We start from the raw sequence: 19,926 nt of genomic DNA, 5'->3' as shown, positions 1-19,926 counted from the left end.
CTTTAGCTTAACGCGGCCTTGGGCAATTCGCGATTGTCGCTGTCGGGGCTCTTTCGCCTAGCTTATTACGTTGCTTCGCCTTACGAGAGTTCCCTCTCCTTTAAAACAGCAATTTCTGTGTGCCCGTTTTGCGTAGAGGGTGGTTGGGAGTTTTCCGAGGGCATAGATCTCCCCTCCCTCTAAGTCTGGTTGCCATTTTGGGTTCCCTTCTGCAGGGAGAAGCTTGGCCCCCTATTAGTTTTGGCAGGACCGCCATTTTAGTTGGCGGGAGTGCCATTAGTATTGTGTGATTCTGGATTTTCTCTGTCACAGCCTCTCCCTGCTCCCAAAGCCCTGTTACCTCTTCAGCTTCTGACAGCTCTTTCTCCCAGTATGCTTCCTCTTCTCCTTCTGACCACCCATTGCTGTCCCATCACCAGCCCCGACTCTGAGCTTTCTTCCCCTGGGGATTCTCTTGGGGGTTCCCCAGTGGGTGCTTCTCACCACTCTTCTGCATCCAGCCAGTCCAAGACATCAGGTCTGTGGAAACACCAATCAAAAAGGGGGTGGGGAATGGACAACACTGCTGCACTGTTTGAAAACATGCCCATGTGTGTACAGACAACATTGATAGTAGCTACCACTTTATATGCCATTTTCACACAAAGGTTTTCACAATTACAAAAAGCTATGCAAAGCCAAAGATGAGGAAGAACAGAGCCCAATGGACATACTTAAGGAAGGAAAGATTCTCCTGCTATAGCTTAGGGCCAGCAATATCTGCAAGGGTTCCATTTTTTTTTCTTCGGCTGCTGAACAGCAAGTGTTTTTCTTCAAAAAAGAAGACGATGGTAGAAACATATGAATTCTTAAGCATTGTATTGTTTTTTAAACTATTTTTAGATGTTTTTATTATATTCTTTTATTATATGACAATTCACACACGGACGCACACATTTTCCTTTCACAGTACATTCCTGATATATTTTTTGCAACCACGAGCATGGAGCCTTTCCACATGATTGGAACCACTGAGATAAACGGATTTAAAATGTTATGGCCTCCTCATATGCACATGTGGTAGCTGTTGTGTTTGGAGAAGAACAGCCCTATTTAGTCAATCAAAACAGGACATAATCTTCCCACAAGGCAAGGGGTTGGGATCATGTCTTATGACCCTGCCACCAACTTCATGCATCCATCTGGCTTTTCAGCACAGAGCACTGACTTTCTGGAGCTTATTGCGGAAGTAGGTGAAATTGCAGTAAAAATGTAAAACACTGTGCCTCAAAGTGCCATATTGTAGAGGGAAATTGAATTTGTGGAACCAGAGAGCCCTCTAATGGTGGAAGACATAGAGGGCTGCCCAGGAATACAGTAAATTGATGGTGTTAAGTACTGTATGTTAGGAAGGAGGTTTTCTACAGGCCAGAGGAGAGAGTATCTAGAAGATGAATAAGACAAGAATGAAACGAGATGCATCCAAGCAAGAAAGAAGAATGTCATACGGTTGTTTTAAAAGACATTAATATTGACAGGTATTAGGACAAAAGTAAGAGAGGCTAACTAAAAAAAGGAAGAACAGCTGTGTAGTATGGGAGACCAGCAATCCTTTTGACCTAAGGAAGCAACTAGGACAGCAAAAGGTTTTTAATATGTGGGGGTCAGCAACAAGGGTTTTACATAACACCGTGTAATAACATTCTCTGAAAGGAAGCTGGGATAGCTCACTTGGTAGAGTATGAAACTCTTAATCTCAGGGTTGTGGGTTTCAACCCCATGCTGGGCATAGGTTTCCTGCATTGCAGGAGGTTGGACTAGATTACCCTCATAGTCCTTTCCAACTCTACAATTCTATGTTTCTATGAAGGATGTTTCCATCATATCATAATCCCTGTTATGCCTATTACAATGACACCACTCCACAGCTCAAAGGAAGAGGATATTCATTGGATATTGTGGTTTTATTGAGGGCCCTCTAATAATTGCAGGTGCAAAGCTCTCTAGCTTTCTTCTTAACTGCAAATATGGGGTGGGGAAGAGATGAAATAACCTTCCCTTTAGGTTGATGTCTGTAAAATATTTCAAGGGGCAGGCACCAGCTGGATAGCGCAATTGTAGGGCTGACTGGGGGTGGGGGTTGCTGGTTGGCTTCCTTCTTTTCAAACCTGTATCATTAGGCTTGATATTTCTTGAGGAGGACCCTGGAGTTAGAAGCAGGTTGGGAGTGTGGCCTGAGAGCCTCAGCTGAGGACCCAGCAACTGCAGATACATATATATATAGAGAGAGAGAGAGAACTGAGAAGGATTTTCAGGATGTGTCCTTGAGGCAACCCTTAAGCTCCTTTATCATGTAGATTTGGTGGGGATGGGGGAGGCCTTGCTTTAGTATCCCTCAGAATTTAGTGGAGAGACACGGTAGGACCCCACCTGATTAGAGTCCCCTTCCAGCTGCACAAATATAAGATGGGGGATGCCTGGCTTGCCTGCAGCACATATGAAAAGGATCTAGGGGTCTTAGTAGACCACAAGTTTAACTTGAGTCAACTGTGTGGTGCTGCAACAGCAAAGAAAGCTTTTTTTAGGCAGCATCAACAGAAGTATAGTTTCCCAGGCAAAGGAACTACAGTGGTATCTCTGGTTGCAGACAGGATCAGTTCCAGAGTTCCAGTCGGATCCTGAGGTTCCACAACTGGAGGGACCACTTCTGCGCATGCACGCAGTATGGTAGGGCACTTTTGCGCATGCACGCACAATGAAACCCAGAAAAATACTTCTGGGTTTGCCGTGTACGTATCCCGAAGGATATGTAACCAGCGAAGTAGTACCATTCTATTGGTGCCCAGAAATGAACACAGTACTCCAGGTGTGGTCTGACCAAGGTACAATAGAATGGTACTACTTCACTGGTTACATATCCTTCGGGATACGTACACGGCAAACCCAGAAGTATTTTTCTGGGTTTCATTGTGCGGAGTACTGGAGTACTGTGTTCATTTCTGGGCACCACAATTTAAGAAAGCTATTGACAACCTGGAACATGATCAAAGGTCTAGAAACCAGGTGGCAGCTCCCAGAGGTTCAGATAGATGTTAAATAGCACAGTGGACAAAATGGAACCCTGTGGGGCTCCACAGGTCAACTCCCATGGTGGTACCTCATAACTAATTTCCTGGAAATGGTCCTGGGGGTAGGAGCAGAACCAGTGAAAAACAGCATCCCCAACCCCCACCTTAAGAAGATGTAGTTCTTTGGGTACTACAGCAGTTCTTTATTCACAATAATTAAAAAAAGACAGATTTGAAGGGAAATCAACTTTTGGGGGAAATAGTAATGTAGGAGAAAATGGGAACGCTTGTGCAAGCTTATTTGTGCAGTCTGGACTGAGGGGACTGGGAAAGGAAGAGTTGCTGCTGTTCTCTATATTAACAGCATTTCCTGACACTGATTGTCCCTTATCAAAGTAATAACAGTGCTCTTTAGTCCCGAGGCCAGATGCATGCACCAGCCAGCCAGATTATCTCCTCAGAAATGACAGCAATTGGGTTTGCAGCAACAAAGGAAGCATTATTCATCACCCAGAGATAAAGACATACAAGGCTACATCTGCAACTGTTGTCACACTCACTCTCGCTCTTCAGAACACCCATTCCTGTGTCTTCAGAATACAACCTCCCTCTAGTGGCTGTTCCTTCATGTTACAATCATTCCCGCCGCCACCATTCTGACTGTTCGATCCGTGATTCCAGCTGGCTTCAGATGGATGTTAAATAAACTTGTGGCTTAGCTGGCTTTGTGATTCTGGCAGCTTCCTTTCCAGGCAAGAGAGCAGGGAGGGTAATGTAATTGTAGCCCGAGTTTTCTTGAGATGATTTTTGGTGGCTTGGATGGTATTGTTAGATGGCAGGGGCTTCTAAGCACATGCAATACTGGCCCACCTCAGATGAAGAGATCATTCCCATGGACTGTACTTCCTTTACCTGTGGGAACCACTCTTCTCTGTGGCCTTTGCCCCCAGGGGCATGGCACTCCATCCTTTTACCACCAGACCCAGTTTTTTGACACCTACCAGATCTCAGGCCTTTTCCCCACCAGTCTCCATGCTGGGGGTCCATGAAGTTCCAGAATGTTGCCTTTCAAGAGCTGTCAACTCTAATCATGTATAAAGCAAGGGGTAAGGTTTTAGCATTGAAAGGGCCATGCCATTGTCTCTCTATGTTTCAGGGCTTCGAGCACTTTTATCTCAGCACATTTCAGATTTTATATTGAAGAAGTGCTTGCAGCTTCAGAGCATGGGGAAGTTGGCAGGGAGGGCAGTGGCAATCAGATCTCCTCACTTATGCAACCCTTTTGCTGCAAAACGTAGGCGTAAAAAATAAACGTAGTTCTCTTTCGTACCCTGGCTAAATTGGCATATACTCAAAATTCAAAATGTTTTTGACTTTTGTCCAATTTATATTCAAAGCTAGCAGACAGGTTGCCTTCCGACACGAAGAATGGCAAAGACGTAACTGTGACATGGCTAATCGGAAAATGATAATCATTATAGCACCCATAATGCTAATTGCTCTTGAACTTCTATAGTTTTTGAAGACATTTGGACTCTGGTGTGTTACCATAACTTAGGATATTTCATGTTTTCTGTTGGAGAGTCTTTCCTTCCAACAGTGACTTGTTTGCTTTTGTTTATTCATATGCAAAATAGTTTACAGTAGAGTTATGTGAAGTGGGTCATTTCCCTCAAGATACTTCAGTTTTATTGTTTAATTCTTTTACTTTTTATTTATATCTTGCTTTTCCATATAACATTTAACATGGCTTCCAAAAGATATTGTTACTGATGTTTTAAAGCATGTAAGTCTGTTTAACATGGATTCATTACTTTAGTAGGCCTGGTGGAACGCTCTCTCACAAGAGACTAGGGCTCTGCGGGATTTGACATCTTTCCGCAAGGCCTGCAAGATGGAGCTGTTCCGCCTGGCCTTTGGTCGGGGTTCAGTCTGATTCTTTTCTTTCTGTAAAAGAACAAGCATTAAAGGGGCCTCCTAGCCCACTCACAGGTCCTTTAAGACCAGTGGTAACAGTTGGCCCTGGAGAATATTAACCACTCTCAATTTTACCCGTGGATTGCCATCTGTCCAGATGTTAATTTGCTCTGAACTAATTTTAAGATGTATTTTAACTAATTGAGTGCCTGTTTTTATGTTCTTTGTATACTGTCTTAGTTTCATGATGCTAGCCACCCTGAGCCCAGCTCCAACCGGGGAGGGCGTTGTACAAATAAAAAATTATTATTATTTATTATTTGTTAAATGTCAGACATGTGATTGTTTAATTATTTCAATGGCTGACTACCCTGAAAAGCATAAGGGCTTGAGGAAGTGTCACTATTGTCTTTCTCCTTTTGCTTTGGAAATCTTCAGTTGTCACATTGTGAATCATTGGGGGGCTAATTTGCTACCTTTTATTCCTTCCTTCCTTTCCTCCTTCCCACCCCTTTCACTCTTATCCAAGAGAGCTACAGCCTTTGAAGTACTGTTTGATCCTTCTATTAGTTTACAGGGGAATTCAAGTAACTTTGATGTTGGCTTTCTTACAGAAGGGTGTGAGGAATTGTAGAATAACAACCATCCTCCCCACCCCCTGCAAAAAAAAAACAAAAAAACAAAAAACACCCGGCAAATAATTTTCAGGTAACAGTAAATGTCATGGGTCAAATAGATAACATGGCTGCAGAAATGCACCAGAACAGAATATACACACTTACTTTTTCATCTTCAGAATTTCTCAGTCCTGAGGCCCTGGGCACATAACTTCAGATAATCTGAAAAGCCTAGTTCACCAATCATGCTAAAATAGATCCCATTTAAGAAACAGAATTAGAAACACCGTGCTGAAATGTCTGGTCACCGAGTTTTGTAGTTTAGGCAGCTATTTTATTCTCCAGACAGTGATCTGAGGGCCAGAGTTTATTTTGTCACACACAATCATGACTAGCCAGGGCCTGTCATAAAACTGGTGACATCTAGCAGTTTTGGTGACATCTTCCATTATATTCGCCTCATGCTCAGTCATCATATTACCTACATGTTGCCTACAGAATCCAAAACAGATAGCATTAAAATATGTCTAGATCTTACAATTGGAAAATAGCTCCCCCACCTTTACCAAGGAAATTGTGGGCAACCTTTTAACTATAAACTCTAGTGGTGTCATGAGGGGCCAGGTCCAAGTTGCCTTGGGAACTGGCTCTTCATATCTGTGAGCTGCCAGGTTGCTACCCCGGCCATAACATTAACTAAATTAAATGTGTGGATGATAAAGTCAAGCAGCCTTCACCAGCCTGGACCCCTCCAGACGTTTTTGATTAAAACTCCGATCAGTCCCAACCAATATGGTCAGGCGTATGATTCCAGGGGGCAGAAGAGGAGCTTTTGATCCCTAGCACCAGCACAACATATGCATTCCTATTTTCAGTACTGTTTGTGCCTACAAAGCTTTTGGGGCAGACATACTGCTTTGTTTCCAATCATTGCCTGTCCTGCCTTCCTACCCAAATCCAGTATCTCCTCTCCAGATAGCCATAATGTGGCAAAATTGGGGAGGCATCACAGAATCAATGAATGGGTGAATGTTTCAGTATAAACACACCACTAATACAATATCATTGCATCAATGGCATGCTGCAGAATGCACCCGCTGGGGGAGAAAAACAGCCTTGAGGGGCCCTTGAGGGAGAGTGAGCAGAAAAGCAGAAGTACAGTAGATATTTAATTGGCTTTAATGGGTTACAGCTTATTTTAAATCGATTTCTAATGCATTGCTACCAGCCTCTAGCATTCAAGTTGGACAGGACTCAGACGGAAAATTGTAACACAAAGCAATAAAGCAAGTTCTGGCTAAATTTTTGCTTAAATTGTACTTAAATGATGTTTCTGTTTCATATGAATATCAGCTTGCAGAGACTAAATGATCTGAATATCAAAGTTCAGCCCCAAAACCTTTTGGCCTTGCACTGGAGTCACAGACATAAGAGTGATCAAGTTAAAGTACAAGCTTGCATGTCTGCTCAGATGAAAACCCTGGTGCATCCAATGGGGCTTGCTTCCAGGTAACTATGTAGAACAGGGATGGGGAACTGGGCAAGCTGGGGAGGGGGATGTGTCAGGTATTATTGGACTCCAGCTCCCACCAGCCTCATCTAGCATGGTCAATGATGGGGAACAGGCCCATGCAGAGATGGTCTGAGGCCCGGGGTGGGAGTTTTGTCCATGAGAAGTGCCAGCGCCTCATCTGCTTTGATGCTACATGCTAGCACACAGTAACACAAGTCCAGATTTTATTATTGAAGCCTTGCAGTGCATATGGACAAACGGGGGCATTTCACCCATGATTATTTTGCCAATTAAACCCCCCATTCTTGGATGGCCCCCTGGCCAGCACAGCCCCGCCCCCCAAGGCCCAGGTCAAGTGTACCCAGCTGCCCCTGCCCTCTGGTGGGGAATGCTGGGAGAATACTGGGAGTTTTAGTCTAACAGCAGCTGGACTGCCACCAGTACCCCATCTCTAGCATAGTATTGCAGCCTTAATTACTGTACAAGAAGGCATGCTACTTTACACAAATAAGCTACCTTAACAGTTCAGAACTGAAATTCTTAAGAAACTAATAATCACCACCAAACCCACGCCAAAACACATGAACTCCTAAAATCCTAGCAAACCAGAACTCGCAGAATCCACTGAGAAAGCCAGCTCACAACGGACAGCCCTGCTTAAAACTGGCTTTAGATGTTGTTGTTCTGGCACGGCCTGAGTTATTTGATTGGGAACAGTAAAGTATTAGTTCAAATGGGTATACCCATATAAAGTGGCAATGTCATCATTACTGCTTTATAAGGCTGGAATTTAGCAAGCTCCTCTTTAAACATTTGACATGTTTCTCTACTGCAACAAGATCTAGGCCAGAGCAATATACCATGAAGTGCTGCACTCAGAATTAGGCCATGTCGAACCCTAGATCAAATTGATGAAGTGTGACACTGTCATTGAAGGGCCATTTATCCTCTTATCCTCTAATAATCTCCTGTCATTCTTAATTATATTCCACTGAGTTAACATTCAATGTATTGTGACAAAATTGTGTAATCAGAGAAATGTTGAACAAGCAGCTTTCCAACTTGGAATACTCCCCTAGAGGATGTTGTGACTTTCCAGGCTTCCTTGATGTGGCAGCAGTATCCGAGGAACGCATTCCACGAAGATAATAAATCACAGGCCGAAAAACCTAACACAGCACCGTTAACATTTATTGCTTAGTATTTCCCCAGAGCATGGGAGAGTGCCAGTCCAAACAGTTTCACAGCAATTTAGATTATTCCGTTTCTTCTGGGGGTAATTTTCAATCATTCTGAAATCCGAGACATACCAAATACCAACATGGAGCTTACTGCAGGCTATCATTTGGTTTGCTTGTGGGATTTGAGGAGGCTTTGGTGCTAAGAATTTGCAATGTCATAGTTGCCTGTAGCAGGCTACACAAATGCCAGCATTTATTTATTCATACAGTTCTGTGCTGCACTCTCAGTTGCCTAAGTGACAGATGAAGCACCATGAAACATACTAAATAAAAGTATAAAAAATGGCAAGAAATGTTGTGGGTTTGTTAAAAAAAATGTAAATACACATGAAATACAGGCAGAAGAATATTCTCATAGACAGCAGCAAATGGCAAAAGTTCAAAACTAAATACCTTCACTTCCCTGAAAAGCTAGGCTTTGATTAGTTTTGGAAACAACAAATGATACTGTAAGCATAGATATTGATGCTTGTGCAGAAAAGGTACACACCCGTGACCTCGTATTCTTCACAGCTGTTAAAGGCAAACCATGGAACAACATCTATCCTGCAGATCTGTGTAGGCCTAATTTATACATCATCAAAGGATGCAAGTGTTACAACACCACGATCCTGTCCTGTGTCATTTCTGTGAGTCTATATAACAGTACATGAATTACCCAAATGCCACAGTTGCAGCACTATATCTATCCTGGCATCTAGCACCAATGGCATGTCATTTGGTCAACTCTCATGGTTCCTTCTTAGATATTGCTAGAATATTGGATGTTTCTAGTGGAAATTGTTTCTACACTACTACTGTAACATAAGCCATCAGGCATAAGTCACTCCTTATCCCCTAAGACAGGCATGGCCAAACTTGGCCCTCCAGCTGTTTTGGGACTACAGTTCCCACCATCCCTGACCACTGGTCCTGTTAGCTAGGGATGATGGGAGTTGTAGTCCCAAAACAGCTGGAGGGCCAAGTTTGGCCATCACTGCCCTAAGACATGGTAGTAATTAACTAGCCAATCACATTAGTGATTGAGGTCAATGATCTCTTATCTCATGAGGCTTCTTTGTTATGTTTTTAATATGAGCAACTAGTCTTTGCAAACTACACAGCAAGTCAAGTGTACACTACCTTCCACAGGCTTATAAAATGGGTAAGTGTTGGGATCACCATTAGATGCCAGTGACCTTACCTAATGGATTTATACCCAAGGGGCAGCAGACTCAGGACCTCAAGACTGTACAGAGCACAATCATGTATGAAGGTCTGCAGAGTTGACAGATGACACAGGAATTTCCTCTTCCTTGATGCGCTTTAAAAAGACACTAAGCTGGAACTAGTACTAGGTAAACAACTTTTGTAACCATCTATTGTGCCTTCATGACAGCATCACATTTTCTGCTCCCTCCCTCTCTTAGAAATCTCTCTCTCAGCTATCATCTAATAGGGGAAAGCTTTTGTCAGGACTGGGATATGGATCTCAACAATTTTGTTTCTATAGGGGGCTCCATAATTTTATAGTCCCTTGCAGAACTAGGGTGATACAGAATTCTCTTTGACATAGCATGTACATTACCTTGAAGAGACCCAGGTTAAAAAAAAAGGTAAAGGACCCCTGACAGTTAAGTCTAGTCGCAGACGACTCTGGGGTTGCGGCACTCATCTCGCTTTACAGGCCGAGGGAGCCGGCGTTTGTCCATAGACAGCTTCCCGGGTCATGTGGCCAGCATGACTAAACCGCTTCTGGCGCAACGGAACACCGAAACCAGAGCAGTGCACGGAAACGCCATTTACCTTCCTGCTGGAGTGGTACCTATTTATCTACTTGCACTGGCATACTTTCAAACTGCTAGGTTGACAGGAGCTGCGACCGAGCAACGGGAGCTCACCGCGTCACAGGGATTTAAACTGCTGACCTTCTGATTGGCAAGCCCAAGAGGCTCAGTGGTTTAGACTACAGCGCCACCCGCATCCCTGAACAGACTGCTGCAAATAGTTCTTCTGCTTACTTACACAGACAAATATTTTATGTGAATAGATTCTGCATGCTCAGTGAGCAGCTCATGGACTTTATCAGGAGCTCTGCATATAAATAATTTGCTAGATTGGTAGTAATATATGGAACTTCCTTGTGTATGCTGTGTAATAAAAGTATTATTAAGTTAGAAAGCAAATCTGCATGCAAACACAGATACAGATAGGGTGGCAAAGTATGTCTAAAAACTTTTTATATAAAAATATTAAAGCACTGTGTTATACTGCAAGGATAAAAACTTTTTTTTTCTTTTTTACAAAAAAACACATACTTTTTTATTGGCAGTGATGTGATTAGCTGTACAGCATGTAAACTTTTTCCGTTGTCACCTGAAAATGAAATAACTGGAAGAAAAGTTATTAACAGCACCATTGGTTTGGTTGAGCTCAATTTTTTGGTATTTACAGTTTGCAGACATGTCTAATAGAGGTTAGAATTAAACACATTATAGATATATAAGAGTTATACAAAAAATTAAAAAAATTAATGTAGCATTTGATATTTTAATGATAAATATAAAATGAAGAAAGTTGTCGTCAAGAGCTGAAGGCTCAAAATTAGCTCTGCTTTAATATGGTAGCCTGGCAAGTAAAGTCGTCTGGGATCGAAATATTCTTTTTTAAAATTGAATTGCGGCATTCTAAAAATAGATATTTAGAAGCAAGTTGTGATCACTATGCATTTTGTTTGTTGGATGTACTGTGGATGTCTTTACCAGCAAAAACAAGGCTTCTGAAAAATGCCTTAGCAGAAGAATTAGGAAATGCTTATCAGCCTTTAGCCTACACCCTGCTTTGCAAATTCCATTGCTAACGATTTTGCTTGCAAGCAACAAACATGTACCTTGGCCCTATTTTTTTCCTGTATAGCCAGGAAAGTCAATGTTACTGACAATATTTTGGCTATCTGCTTGTTTCACCACCCTCATGGCATGTGTTAAAGTAAGGTACATTTGAAACTACAACAAAAACATTTGGAAATGGACCACTATCAGACTGATGAAATAAGGAAGTGTCAAAAGAAATGGATTTTTTTAAAAAAAGCAAATGAAAAATATTTGACAGGATCTATCTGAAACATCACATTCCTTAGTTTAAATTCATGCTGTTTTGTAGAAGCCCATTCAAAATGGGCAGAGGCATTCAGTGGCATTTTACCCTAATGCTGTCCTCTTGAAATCAGAGGAACACGGCCAGTATAAGTGGTCAATAAGTCACATATACAGTGAAAAGCTGAATAACCACTAAAGTGATATCGAGACAGACTAGCAAACAATTTGTAGTACTAAATTGCTTTGTTTCTATTTTGTGAAGCATAATGATAATACTGGGTGGAATTCAATGTTGCATAGCAAGCGTTTCATCTGTACAACCCACCCTTCCCTCCCTCAGGGTGTTGTTATGGGGGTTCTCCCAAATCCCTCAAAAAGCCTATTTCAGGGACATGTGTAGCGTTCACAGACAAAGCAAGGTGGACCCCTGTTGCACCTGCGGAAGCCCTTGTGAAGGGCTTCCACTGATGGAAGGCATTAGGTGAATCCCGCACACTGTGTTGACAGTGCTTAAAATCAGTAGGGGAGGAGGAATAAGAGCCTACTTAATATGGGATACCCTTCACTTAAGTTGTTGGTTCTTATTGCAAATATCTCCCTTATTTCAACCACTTCAACCTACTCATTCCTGGGCTTTTCTGCCCCAATATTTAGGTGCTTACAAGTCAGCTGCACTAAGGGCGACCTATTGAAAGCTAATTTGTAGATATATGGTCAGAATACTCTTGCATGCTAAGTGATCCTGGGTGTTTGAGATCCTGACCTCTTGTGCTTTTGAACACCCCATTACTACAGCTTTACAACAATAGGACTAAGAGATTCTACCTAACAAGTGCTGATCACTAGGCTTGTCTTTTTTTAAAAAAAAAGGTGGGGGGGGGGGGAGGTTGCAAAGATATGCCAGCATTCCATAATGTAGCCACTGTTGTTATAACGTGTGTGCTTTGTAGTTTCTAGCTGCAGGCAGCATGGAGATCGTATCTTTAGGATCTTTACTTGAATGTAACTGGCCTTTTAACTAGTTGTTGACAGTATATTTCCAAAAGGTGGCAGCTGCCTTGATGCATTTCAGGCTGCATCTCTCAGTTTCTTTCTATGCAATCCACTCCAATGGTGTTGTCTGGACACCGGCAAGAGCGGCCCCCGGGAGTAGCCAGGCATAAATGAGTGCAACCGCCATTGTTCACCGAACAATAGTTATGTCCTATAGCAAAGGAATAAAAACACAGCGGAAGAAAATAGCATTAGAGGAAAGCAAACACTGACCTGGTTTGATCACCCTCAGCTATGAGCTAGTTAATATCCACAAACTGTGAAAACCCTGGACTGTATGCTTCTACCCACCCACCCCACCATTGCCTTGCTGTATGCCAGGGAAAAAGCCAGGATCAAATACTATTTTTTTGGATTTTGGATTTTTCAAACTAACTCAGAGTTTGAAGTAACCAGAAATCCTAAAGTTGGATAACAACAACAACAACAACAACAACAACAACAACAACAATAAAAAAGTGATAAAATATCAAACATTAAAAGCTTCCCTAAACAGGGCTGCCTTCAGATGTATTCTAAAAGTCAGATAGTTGTTTATTTCCTTGACATTTGATGGAAGGGCGTTCCACAGGGCGAGAACCACTACCAAGAAGGCCCTCTGTCTGGTTCCCTGTAGCTTCACTTCTCGCAGTGAGGGAACCGCTAGAAGGCCCTTGGAGCTGGACCTCAGTGTCTGGGCTGAACGATGGGGGTGGAGACACTCCTTCAGGTATACTGGGCCAAGGCCATTTAGGGCTTTAAAGGTCAGCACCAACACTTTGAATTGTGCTCAGAAACAGAGCAGAATTCTGATTCCCTCCTCAGGTTTGCAAAGAGAGGGACAGGGCCACTCAGAAACCCAAGTTTGGCACAGTTCATGCGTACAATACTAAACTATGGTTTAGCATAACATGCAAACTAGCCCATTGTATTAAAGATGATATGGCTCTATTTTTCTGTTTCAGTTCATTGGCTGCTGATTAGCATCAGTGCTGAACATCCTTTAAACATCCTTTAAACATGAGAAATATTCCAAAAAGGAGGACAATGAAGGTACAGGCCAGACTTTTCACTAAAGCGGGATTAGAAAACATGTATACCTTGGACTCTTCCTCACAGACAGTGGGGATCTCTCAACATTTACAGTGTCCAAGAATTCTTCTCAGCAAACTTGGGGAATAGGGGCCATAAGGATGTTAGCAGTGAAGTGGCATCACTGTAACAGAGCTGAATTTGCTTAATATTTATTTAAAACACTTATATACTGCCTTTCATCAACAATTTCAAGTTGGTTTGCAAAAATAAAAAAAAACTGATTACACAACAACTGCTCTTGGATAATAAATCTCAGAAGCCCAGGAAGAAAGGAAATCATCAAAGTAGCAGAAGGGCAGTGAAAACAGACAAAATTGTTTGTGCAAAACACTTAAGTATTCCCCCCCTCAAAAAGAGAGAGAGAAAATAATAAAATGCTTATAATGCACTCCCATGAAGTATGCCCACAGCTAGAGATTAGCCCTTTGATGATCCTGTGATGTTATGCACAGGCTGCATTTTCTTAGAAAGGTGTCAGTTCCACTTTGCATCTTAAAATTCTACACTTGGCACAAAGCTTGAAACTTAACTTCAAGCACTAACCAATTCTGCTTGTCCAGAAACAATAAACTAAGCAGCTAGGACTCCGCTCTTGAACACAATATGCTTGTGAACCTAACAAAGCCAGGAGTTTTCCTTTGAACAAAAATACCATCTCTGCAATGTTTTTCAGCTCCACAGAGCACATTTGGGACATGCAACTGTTTGTTTATTTAACTGAAAGCTTTGCACATGGATCTGAAAAAATTCTAACATCTTAGTTAAACAAGCAAAATGACAAGATGCACAACTGGAGACAGTCACAGTGTTTCTCAAGATCCAGTTACAGAACAAAGCCTAACTAATAGAGTCAACAACAATTAAAATGTTTCTGAACATCAGGAAAAGCACCTTAGTACAAGGGATATTTCACTCTCCTCTGCTGCAAATTCAAGTGTCAAGGAAACAAATAGAGCTCTGCTAGTATTAAGCTTTTCTAAATTATTCAATTAAAAGAAAGGGGGGAAGGGCAAAAGAGCTGAATTTGCTTAATATTTGTTTAAAACACTTATATACTGCCTTTCATCAACAATTTCAAGTTGGTTTGCAAAAATAAAAAAACTGATTACTCAACAACTGCTCTTGGATATTTGGAAAATTATGCTTCATATTTTATTGGAGTATTATATTCAGATTCCATAAGGTAAAGGGACACCTGACCATTAGGTCTAGTCGTGACCGACTGGGGTTGCGGCGCTCATCTCACTTTATTGGCCGAGGGAGCCAGCGTACAGCTTCCGGGTCATGTGGCCAGCATGACTAAGCCGCTTCTGGTGAACCAGAGCAGCGCATTGAAACACTGTTTACCTTCCCACCGGAGCAGTACCTATTTGTCTACTTGCACTTGGACATGCTTTTGAACTGCTAGGTGGGCAGGAGCAGGGACCTAGCAACAGGAGCTCACCCTGTCACGGAGATTCAAACCACCGACCTTCTGACCGGCAAGCCCTAGTCTCTGTGGTTTAACCCAAAGCGCCACCCACATTCCAGATTCCATAGTAAAAAAAAAAATCCTGCAATTACCTTGCGGACACTGAGCCAAGGCTGTAGTTATTCCATAAAGACGAGTGCGTTTATGAGGCTGGAAGTTGTCAGTCTCCTGTGAGGTGGTACGGTCAACTGCTACCACAGCATCTCTAAGGAACAGAAAAAAGTGAAACATTTTTTTAAATAGTGAGAAGAAATGATGAGGCTGCAAGGAAGAAACTGCTGTTACCATCAAGGGTTAGGGCAGGCATAGGCAAACTCGGCCCTCCACATGTTTTGGGACTACAATTCCCATCATCCCTTACCACTGGTCCTGTTAGCTAGGGATGATGGGAGTTGTAGTCCCAAAACATCTGGAGGGCCGAGTTTGCCTATGCCTGGGTTAGGGCTTGTCCACACTTACCTTTCCTCCAGTCCTTCCAGATATGGTCTGCGCTTTAAAGCTCCATCTGAGGGTGACCTTTTTCGTTGCTTGGAAGCTTTCTCCAGAAAAAACCCCACACTTTAAAGCTGAATCTTTAAAGCAAATCCGCAGAAAACCCAAATTGCTGTTTGCTCCAACTGAGTGCTAAAGAGTGGGTTTTTATAGTGAAAGCTCCACAGCAACAAAAAAAGGGGGGGAGGAGCCTTCCGATACAGAACATTAAAGCCCTTTCTCCATTTGGGGGGGACCCTGTAACCATGTTAGTTTTGAGCATACAGCAGCTGAAATCCAAGGGTTCTATTCTGTGCACGGAAGGAGTTTCAATTCATGAAAGAATTATTTAGATCCAAATCTATGTTTGCATGGCTGTATTCAATGTCTCCTAATGTAGAAGCACACCCTTGACAATATGGGAGAGTATGGGAACCCGGACTTACAGCAGAAACCAGATCCTCTGAACTAAAGGATCCTATGGATTATTCTCAACACTCTGAAAAGCATGTGGACTGTTATCCTAATCAAGTCACAGACGTGTGCACATGAAAGTATTCCAAGCAAGATCCTGCACACAAATAGGTGCTACATGCATGAATTTTCCCAAGGTGAAAAGTTCAATAATCTGTTTTGAAGAGTACAAAGTAGGGCTCGGTCCAGCCTTCTGCTTCCCTCTCTCCCTGCACACAGATGACGGGTGCTATTGCCAACAATTCTGACTGGGGCTGCTCCCACACACGCCTAGCTACTGGATGAAACTTTCAGCCTTAGGGTGAACACTTGCACAGATGCTACCACTACACACACACACACACTGCTGCATTGAAGCCAATCTCTTGCTAAAGTTTTGAAGTGTTCGCTCCCAGCTTTTGTTTTCAAACATGTTTTTGCACAGACTGACCCTCAAAGATCTAAATCTTCAACCCTCCACATACCATAGCTAATATTTAGAAGCTTTATATTAAGTTTCAACATCTGCATATTGAGCAGGAAGGAAAAAGGCTTCAAATAACCAGCTTCTGCTTTACACATTAGAGAAAGTACTGCCATAAGGCAGGAACATTACCTTCCAAATCCCATTTACCATGTTCAGAATAAACACTTAACACAAAAGCATCCTCCTTAGGAAAACCTGCTTCAGTTGTTCGCCTGGAGAAAAAACTCACAGATTGCCAAAAGGACAAATACAGCTTCTGTGAGGCCAAAGTGGGCATATGTGTGTGTGGAATATAAAATACAAGTGAATAACTTTCACACAAGACCATCATACCTTCTCCAGTCTGTGTAAAACAAATTCTTCCCATAGCTTGTAATGCTGAATGGATACTGGATTCCTTCGAGGATTTTTCGCCGACCGAGTTGATTGGGATCCATACATTCAACCCTTTTGGTGCCTGCATGCAACAAAACAATTTGGTCTTTGTCTGTGACAAAAATAGTTCTTTTGTAAGAGAAAAAGCACAATGACGCAAGAAAACCAGTATGTTCAGAATTATGGTTCCTTCTAAGCTCATCCATCCAAGAATTTGTTGACATCTCTTCCCAGCAATCATTTGGGTTAAGTATAGTCTTTCTTCCCCTTTACTGGTATTTGATATGGGTCACACAAGATCCACAATAAAAATTTTGGTTTTGTCTCAATCGCAGTCTCTTCATGCTTGATGCAAAAAGTCAAGTACAAAACAGTCTTCAGTACAAAAAAGACTTCCTTATACAGAATCAGATTGTTGGTCATGTAACTCAGTTTTGTCTACACTATGAAAAGGTCGCTCTCCAGGGCTTCAGATAGAATTATTTCCCAGCCTTAGGTGGACATGCCAGGGATTGAACCTGGAGTCTCGTGCCTTCAAAGCACATGCTCTACAATGCATTTACTTAACCCAACAAAGTTCTTACTGCCATCCTTCCTACTCAATATGACTATGGCCTCCAGAAGAACAATATGCAAAAAAATAGTAATCAGTCAACAACCATTTTGATGTATGTGACTAACAGAAAGTTGAAGTAATTATGCATTCCTTTTGTATGCATCTGTTAGAAGAAGATTTGAGAGTCAGTGATTCATAAATTTATAGTTCATAGTGCATTATGGATAAGCCTTTACCTGCATCTACCCAGCACAGCAATGAAGAGTAAGTGTCAAATGTCAGCCCATTTGGTAGCCCCAAATCTTCTTTAACAAGAATCCTTCTGTTTGTGCCATCCATGTATGAGGATTCGATTTTCGGAGCCTCTCTGTTCCAGTCTGTCCAATAAAGATTTCTGCATATACAAATAAAAAGAGTAATGCCGCTGATGCAAGTAGGGTGTCAAGAAAAAAAAGCACCTTGGTTAACAAGGGGGAGGGGAGAAGTATAAGTAAATTGTGTGAGGCAGCTGTTAAAAAAGAAAAAAAATTGAAAGTTACTGAGTTGCCATTTTAACTTCTAAATTTCGTTGGTTTCTTCTCCAACTTTTCTTGTTTTTGATTGTAAGCCACTTTAGATGCACATTTCTCTCCAGGAAATTAGCCTTAAAATATTTTAATAGCAGCATGTGGAAAGAATCGGACAAAGGACACTGAAATTAACTGAGCTATCAGCAAGTATGTTCTAAGAACATCAGCATTTTCCTAAGTACCATAGTTTACCTACCCTCTCATAGGATCTGCTACGATGGCTCTGGGGTTCACAAGGTCAGTGTCAAACAGCACTCGGCGCTGGCTACCATCTAACTTTGCTACCTCTATTCTGTCGAGCTGAGAATCTGTCCAGAAGATGGTGCGCCCAAGGTGATCCAGTGCTATTCCTTCAGGGCTTTCCAAATCTGGATGAAAAGGGATAAGAGAATCCTGAAATATACTGCAATTCATCTAAAACATCTCAATCACTGTTCTCATTTGTGGAAACAAATCCACCATCAAAGTTATTATTATCACCCTCACCCATCTGACTTTTCTCCAACAGGAGCCCAAGGTGGCTAAGAATAATTGAAAGAATGGTCAAAATCAATACAGTACATAATAACATCAATATGGCAATAAAATGCAATGCAGCAGCCAGCCAGGGGTTGGGATGTACAACTCCCCTCCTCCAGCCAAAGGCCTGAATAAAACAACCACATCTCTGTGCAGAAGGCCCTGCCTCATATCAGCACCCCAAGTTATGCAGTTTCAGCCAATTCCCAATTAAAGTTTAGCTTGGGCAGATGCACCAGCCGTGGCTGTTCCTGGAGAGAAATAACTTTGGCCATAGTTGTGCAGGCCTTGGTAACCTCTACACTGAACTATTGTGAAGCGCTCTATGTGGGTTTACCCTTGATACTGATTTGGAAACTGCAGCTATTGCAGAATGCTGCAGCCTGGCTTTCGATTGGAGTAGCTCTGTATCAGCATAGAATCGTGGGGTTGGAAGGAACAACAAGGGTCACCTAGTCCAACCCCCTGCAATCTTATACTGGTCCTGAAAGCTCTGAACTGGTTGCCAGTACACTTTCTGAGATAAGTGCAGAGAATTACTGTTAGTGTATATAGCCCCAAGCAGTCCAAGACCAGGTCACCTAAGGGCCATATTGCCCTTTACACACCAGGGAGATCACTATTATCATCTGGAAAGGACTATCTGTCTCACAGCTTTCACATATACATTCAGTTTCTATGCAGATCATGGCTTTTAGTGGGACCAGTGTTTTCACTTTTCCTACTGAAATCAGACAGGCAATTTTTTACATTTCATCAACTGCTGAAAAAGTTTGCTTCATCAAGCATTTTTAGACAGTTAATGTGATTGTAATTTGTTCTGTGCTTGGTAATCTGTTCTGCAATTTGTTGGTAACTTATTCTGCATCTTATGATTTTAGGATGTTTTATTTTATTGTACACTACCATTATTTTTATGCTGTAAGTTTAGAAAGAGTCATATAAATGATATGAAGACAAAGCACCTTTCTTATAAAGTAAAGTAGAGCAAGTACAGATGGGAAACATCATATCCCCACCCTCATCCTTAAATACCCCATAAAATATTGATTCTATCAATAGGTCAAAGCAGTGGGAAGTAAAAAATGTCTCACAATATATCATGCATGGCCATCCTAAATTTGTAAAAGCAAATGGATGCTAATTTAGAGTATGGAGACCAGCCAATAAGGCACTTATTGTGCAGTTTCCTTTGATTAAGCTTGCTTTCCTAAAACAATAGGTCACAGTTTTCAAGCTGAAAATAATTTTCTAATTAAAAAAAAATACATTTTCAGATTGCTCTGCTAATAGAGAAAAACAATAGTGTTTTGTTCCAAAGTTCTTGGTGATTAGCGGAAAACTGTCCACTGAGGGCAGGGACAAATTGCATAAAAATAGCTCATGGATGCCAAATCCATTGATATATATATATATATATATATATATATATATATATATATATATGACAGATATCTAATAGTTTTAAGAATCTAAACATTTTATA

At 41.7% G+C, this 19,926-nt stretch overlaps 1 protein-coding gene and 1 long non-coding RNA gene across 5 annotated transcripts in view; both read right to left on the bottom strand.

Annotated features, from left to right (window-relative positions):
• Positions 1 to 262: 262 nt before the first annotated feature.
• LOC310674589 lies at positions 263 to 6,312 on the bottom strand. The gene is made up of 3 exons (XR_014509661.1): positions 5,747 to 6,312; positions 4,049 to 4,131; positions 263 to 519 (listed from the first exon to the last, which is right to left on the bottom strand). It is a non-coding gene; the product is annotated as an uncharacterized lncRNA (long non-coding RNA).
• A 1,952-nt stretch (positions 6,313 to 8,264) lies between these two features.
• The window catches only part of NID1 (nidogen 1), a 54,973-nt gene continuing 43,311 nt past the window's right edge, over positions 8,265 to 19,926 (bottom strand). Inside the window, exons 16-21 of one of the 4 annotated variants that reach the window (XR_014509646.1) lie at positions 18,118 to 18,289; positions 17,589 to 17,746; positions 16,755 to 16,878; positions 15,103 to 15,215; positions 9,243 to 12,616; positions 8,265 to 9,205 (exon numbers count right to left, since the gene is read on the bottom strand). Coding sequence is in view for 1 of the 4 variants with exons in the window: in XM_083433889.1 (XP_083290015.1) it covers positions 12,495 to 12,616; positions 15,103 to 15,215; positions 16,755 to 16,878; positions 17,589 to 17,746; positions 18,118 to 18,289 (689 nt within the window). In the remaining 3 variants the exon portion in view is untranslated. Of the gene's footprint in view, positions 12,617 to 15,102; positions 15,216 to 16,754; positions 16,879 to 17,588; positions 17,747 to 18,117; positions 18,290 to 19,926 lie in introns of all 4 variants that reach the window. The other 3 variants (XR_014509647.1, XR_014509648.1, XM_083433889.1) reach the window with 3 other exon arrangements.

Source organism: Podarcis tiliguerta (assembly GCF_965153285.1).
Source record: "Podarcis tiliguerta genome assembly, chromosome: 3".
NCBI lineage: Eukaryota > Metazoa > Chordata > Lepidosauria > Squamata > Lacertidae > Podarcis > Podarcis tiliguerta.
This window is presented reverse-complemented; position numbering and strand designations above follow the sequence as displayed.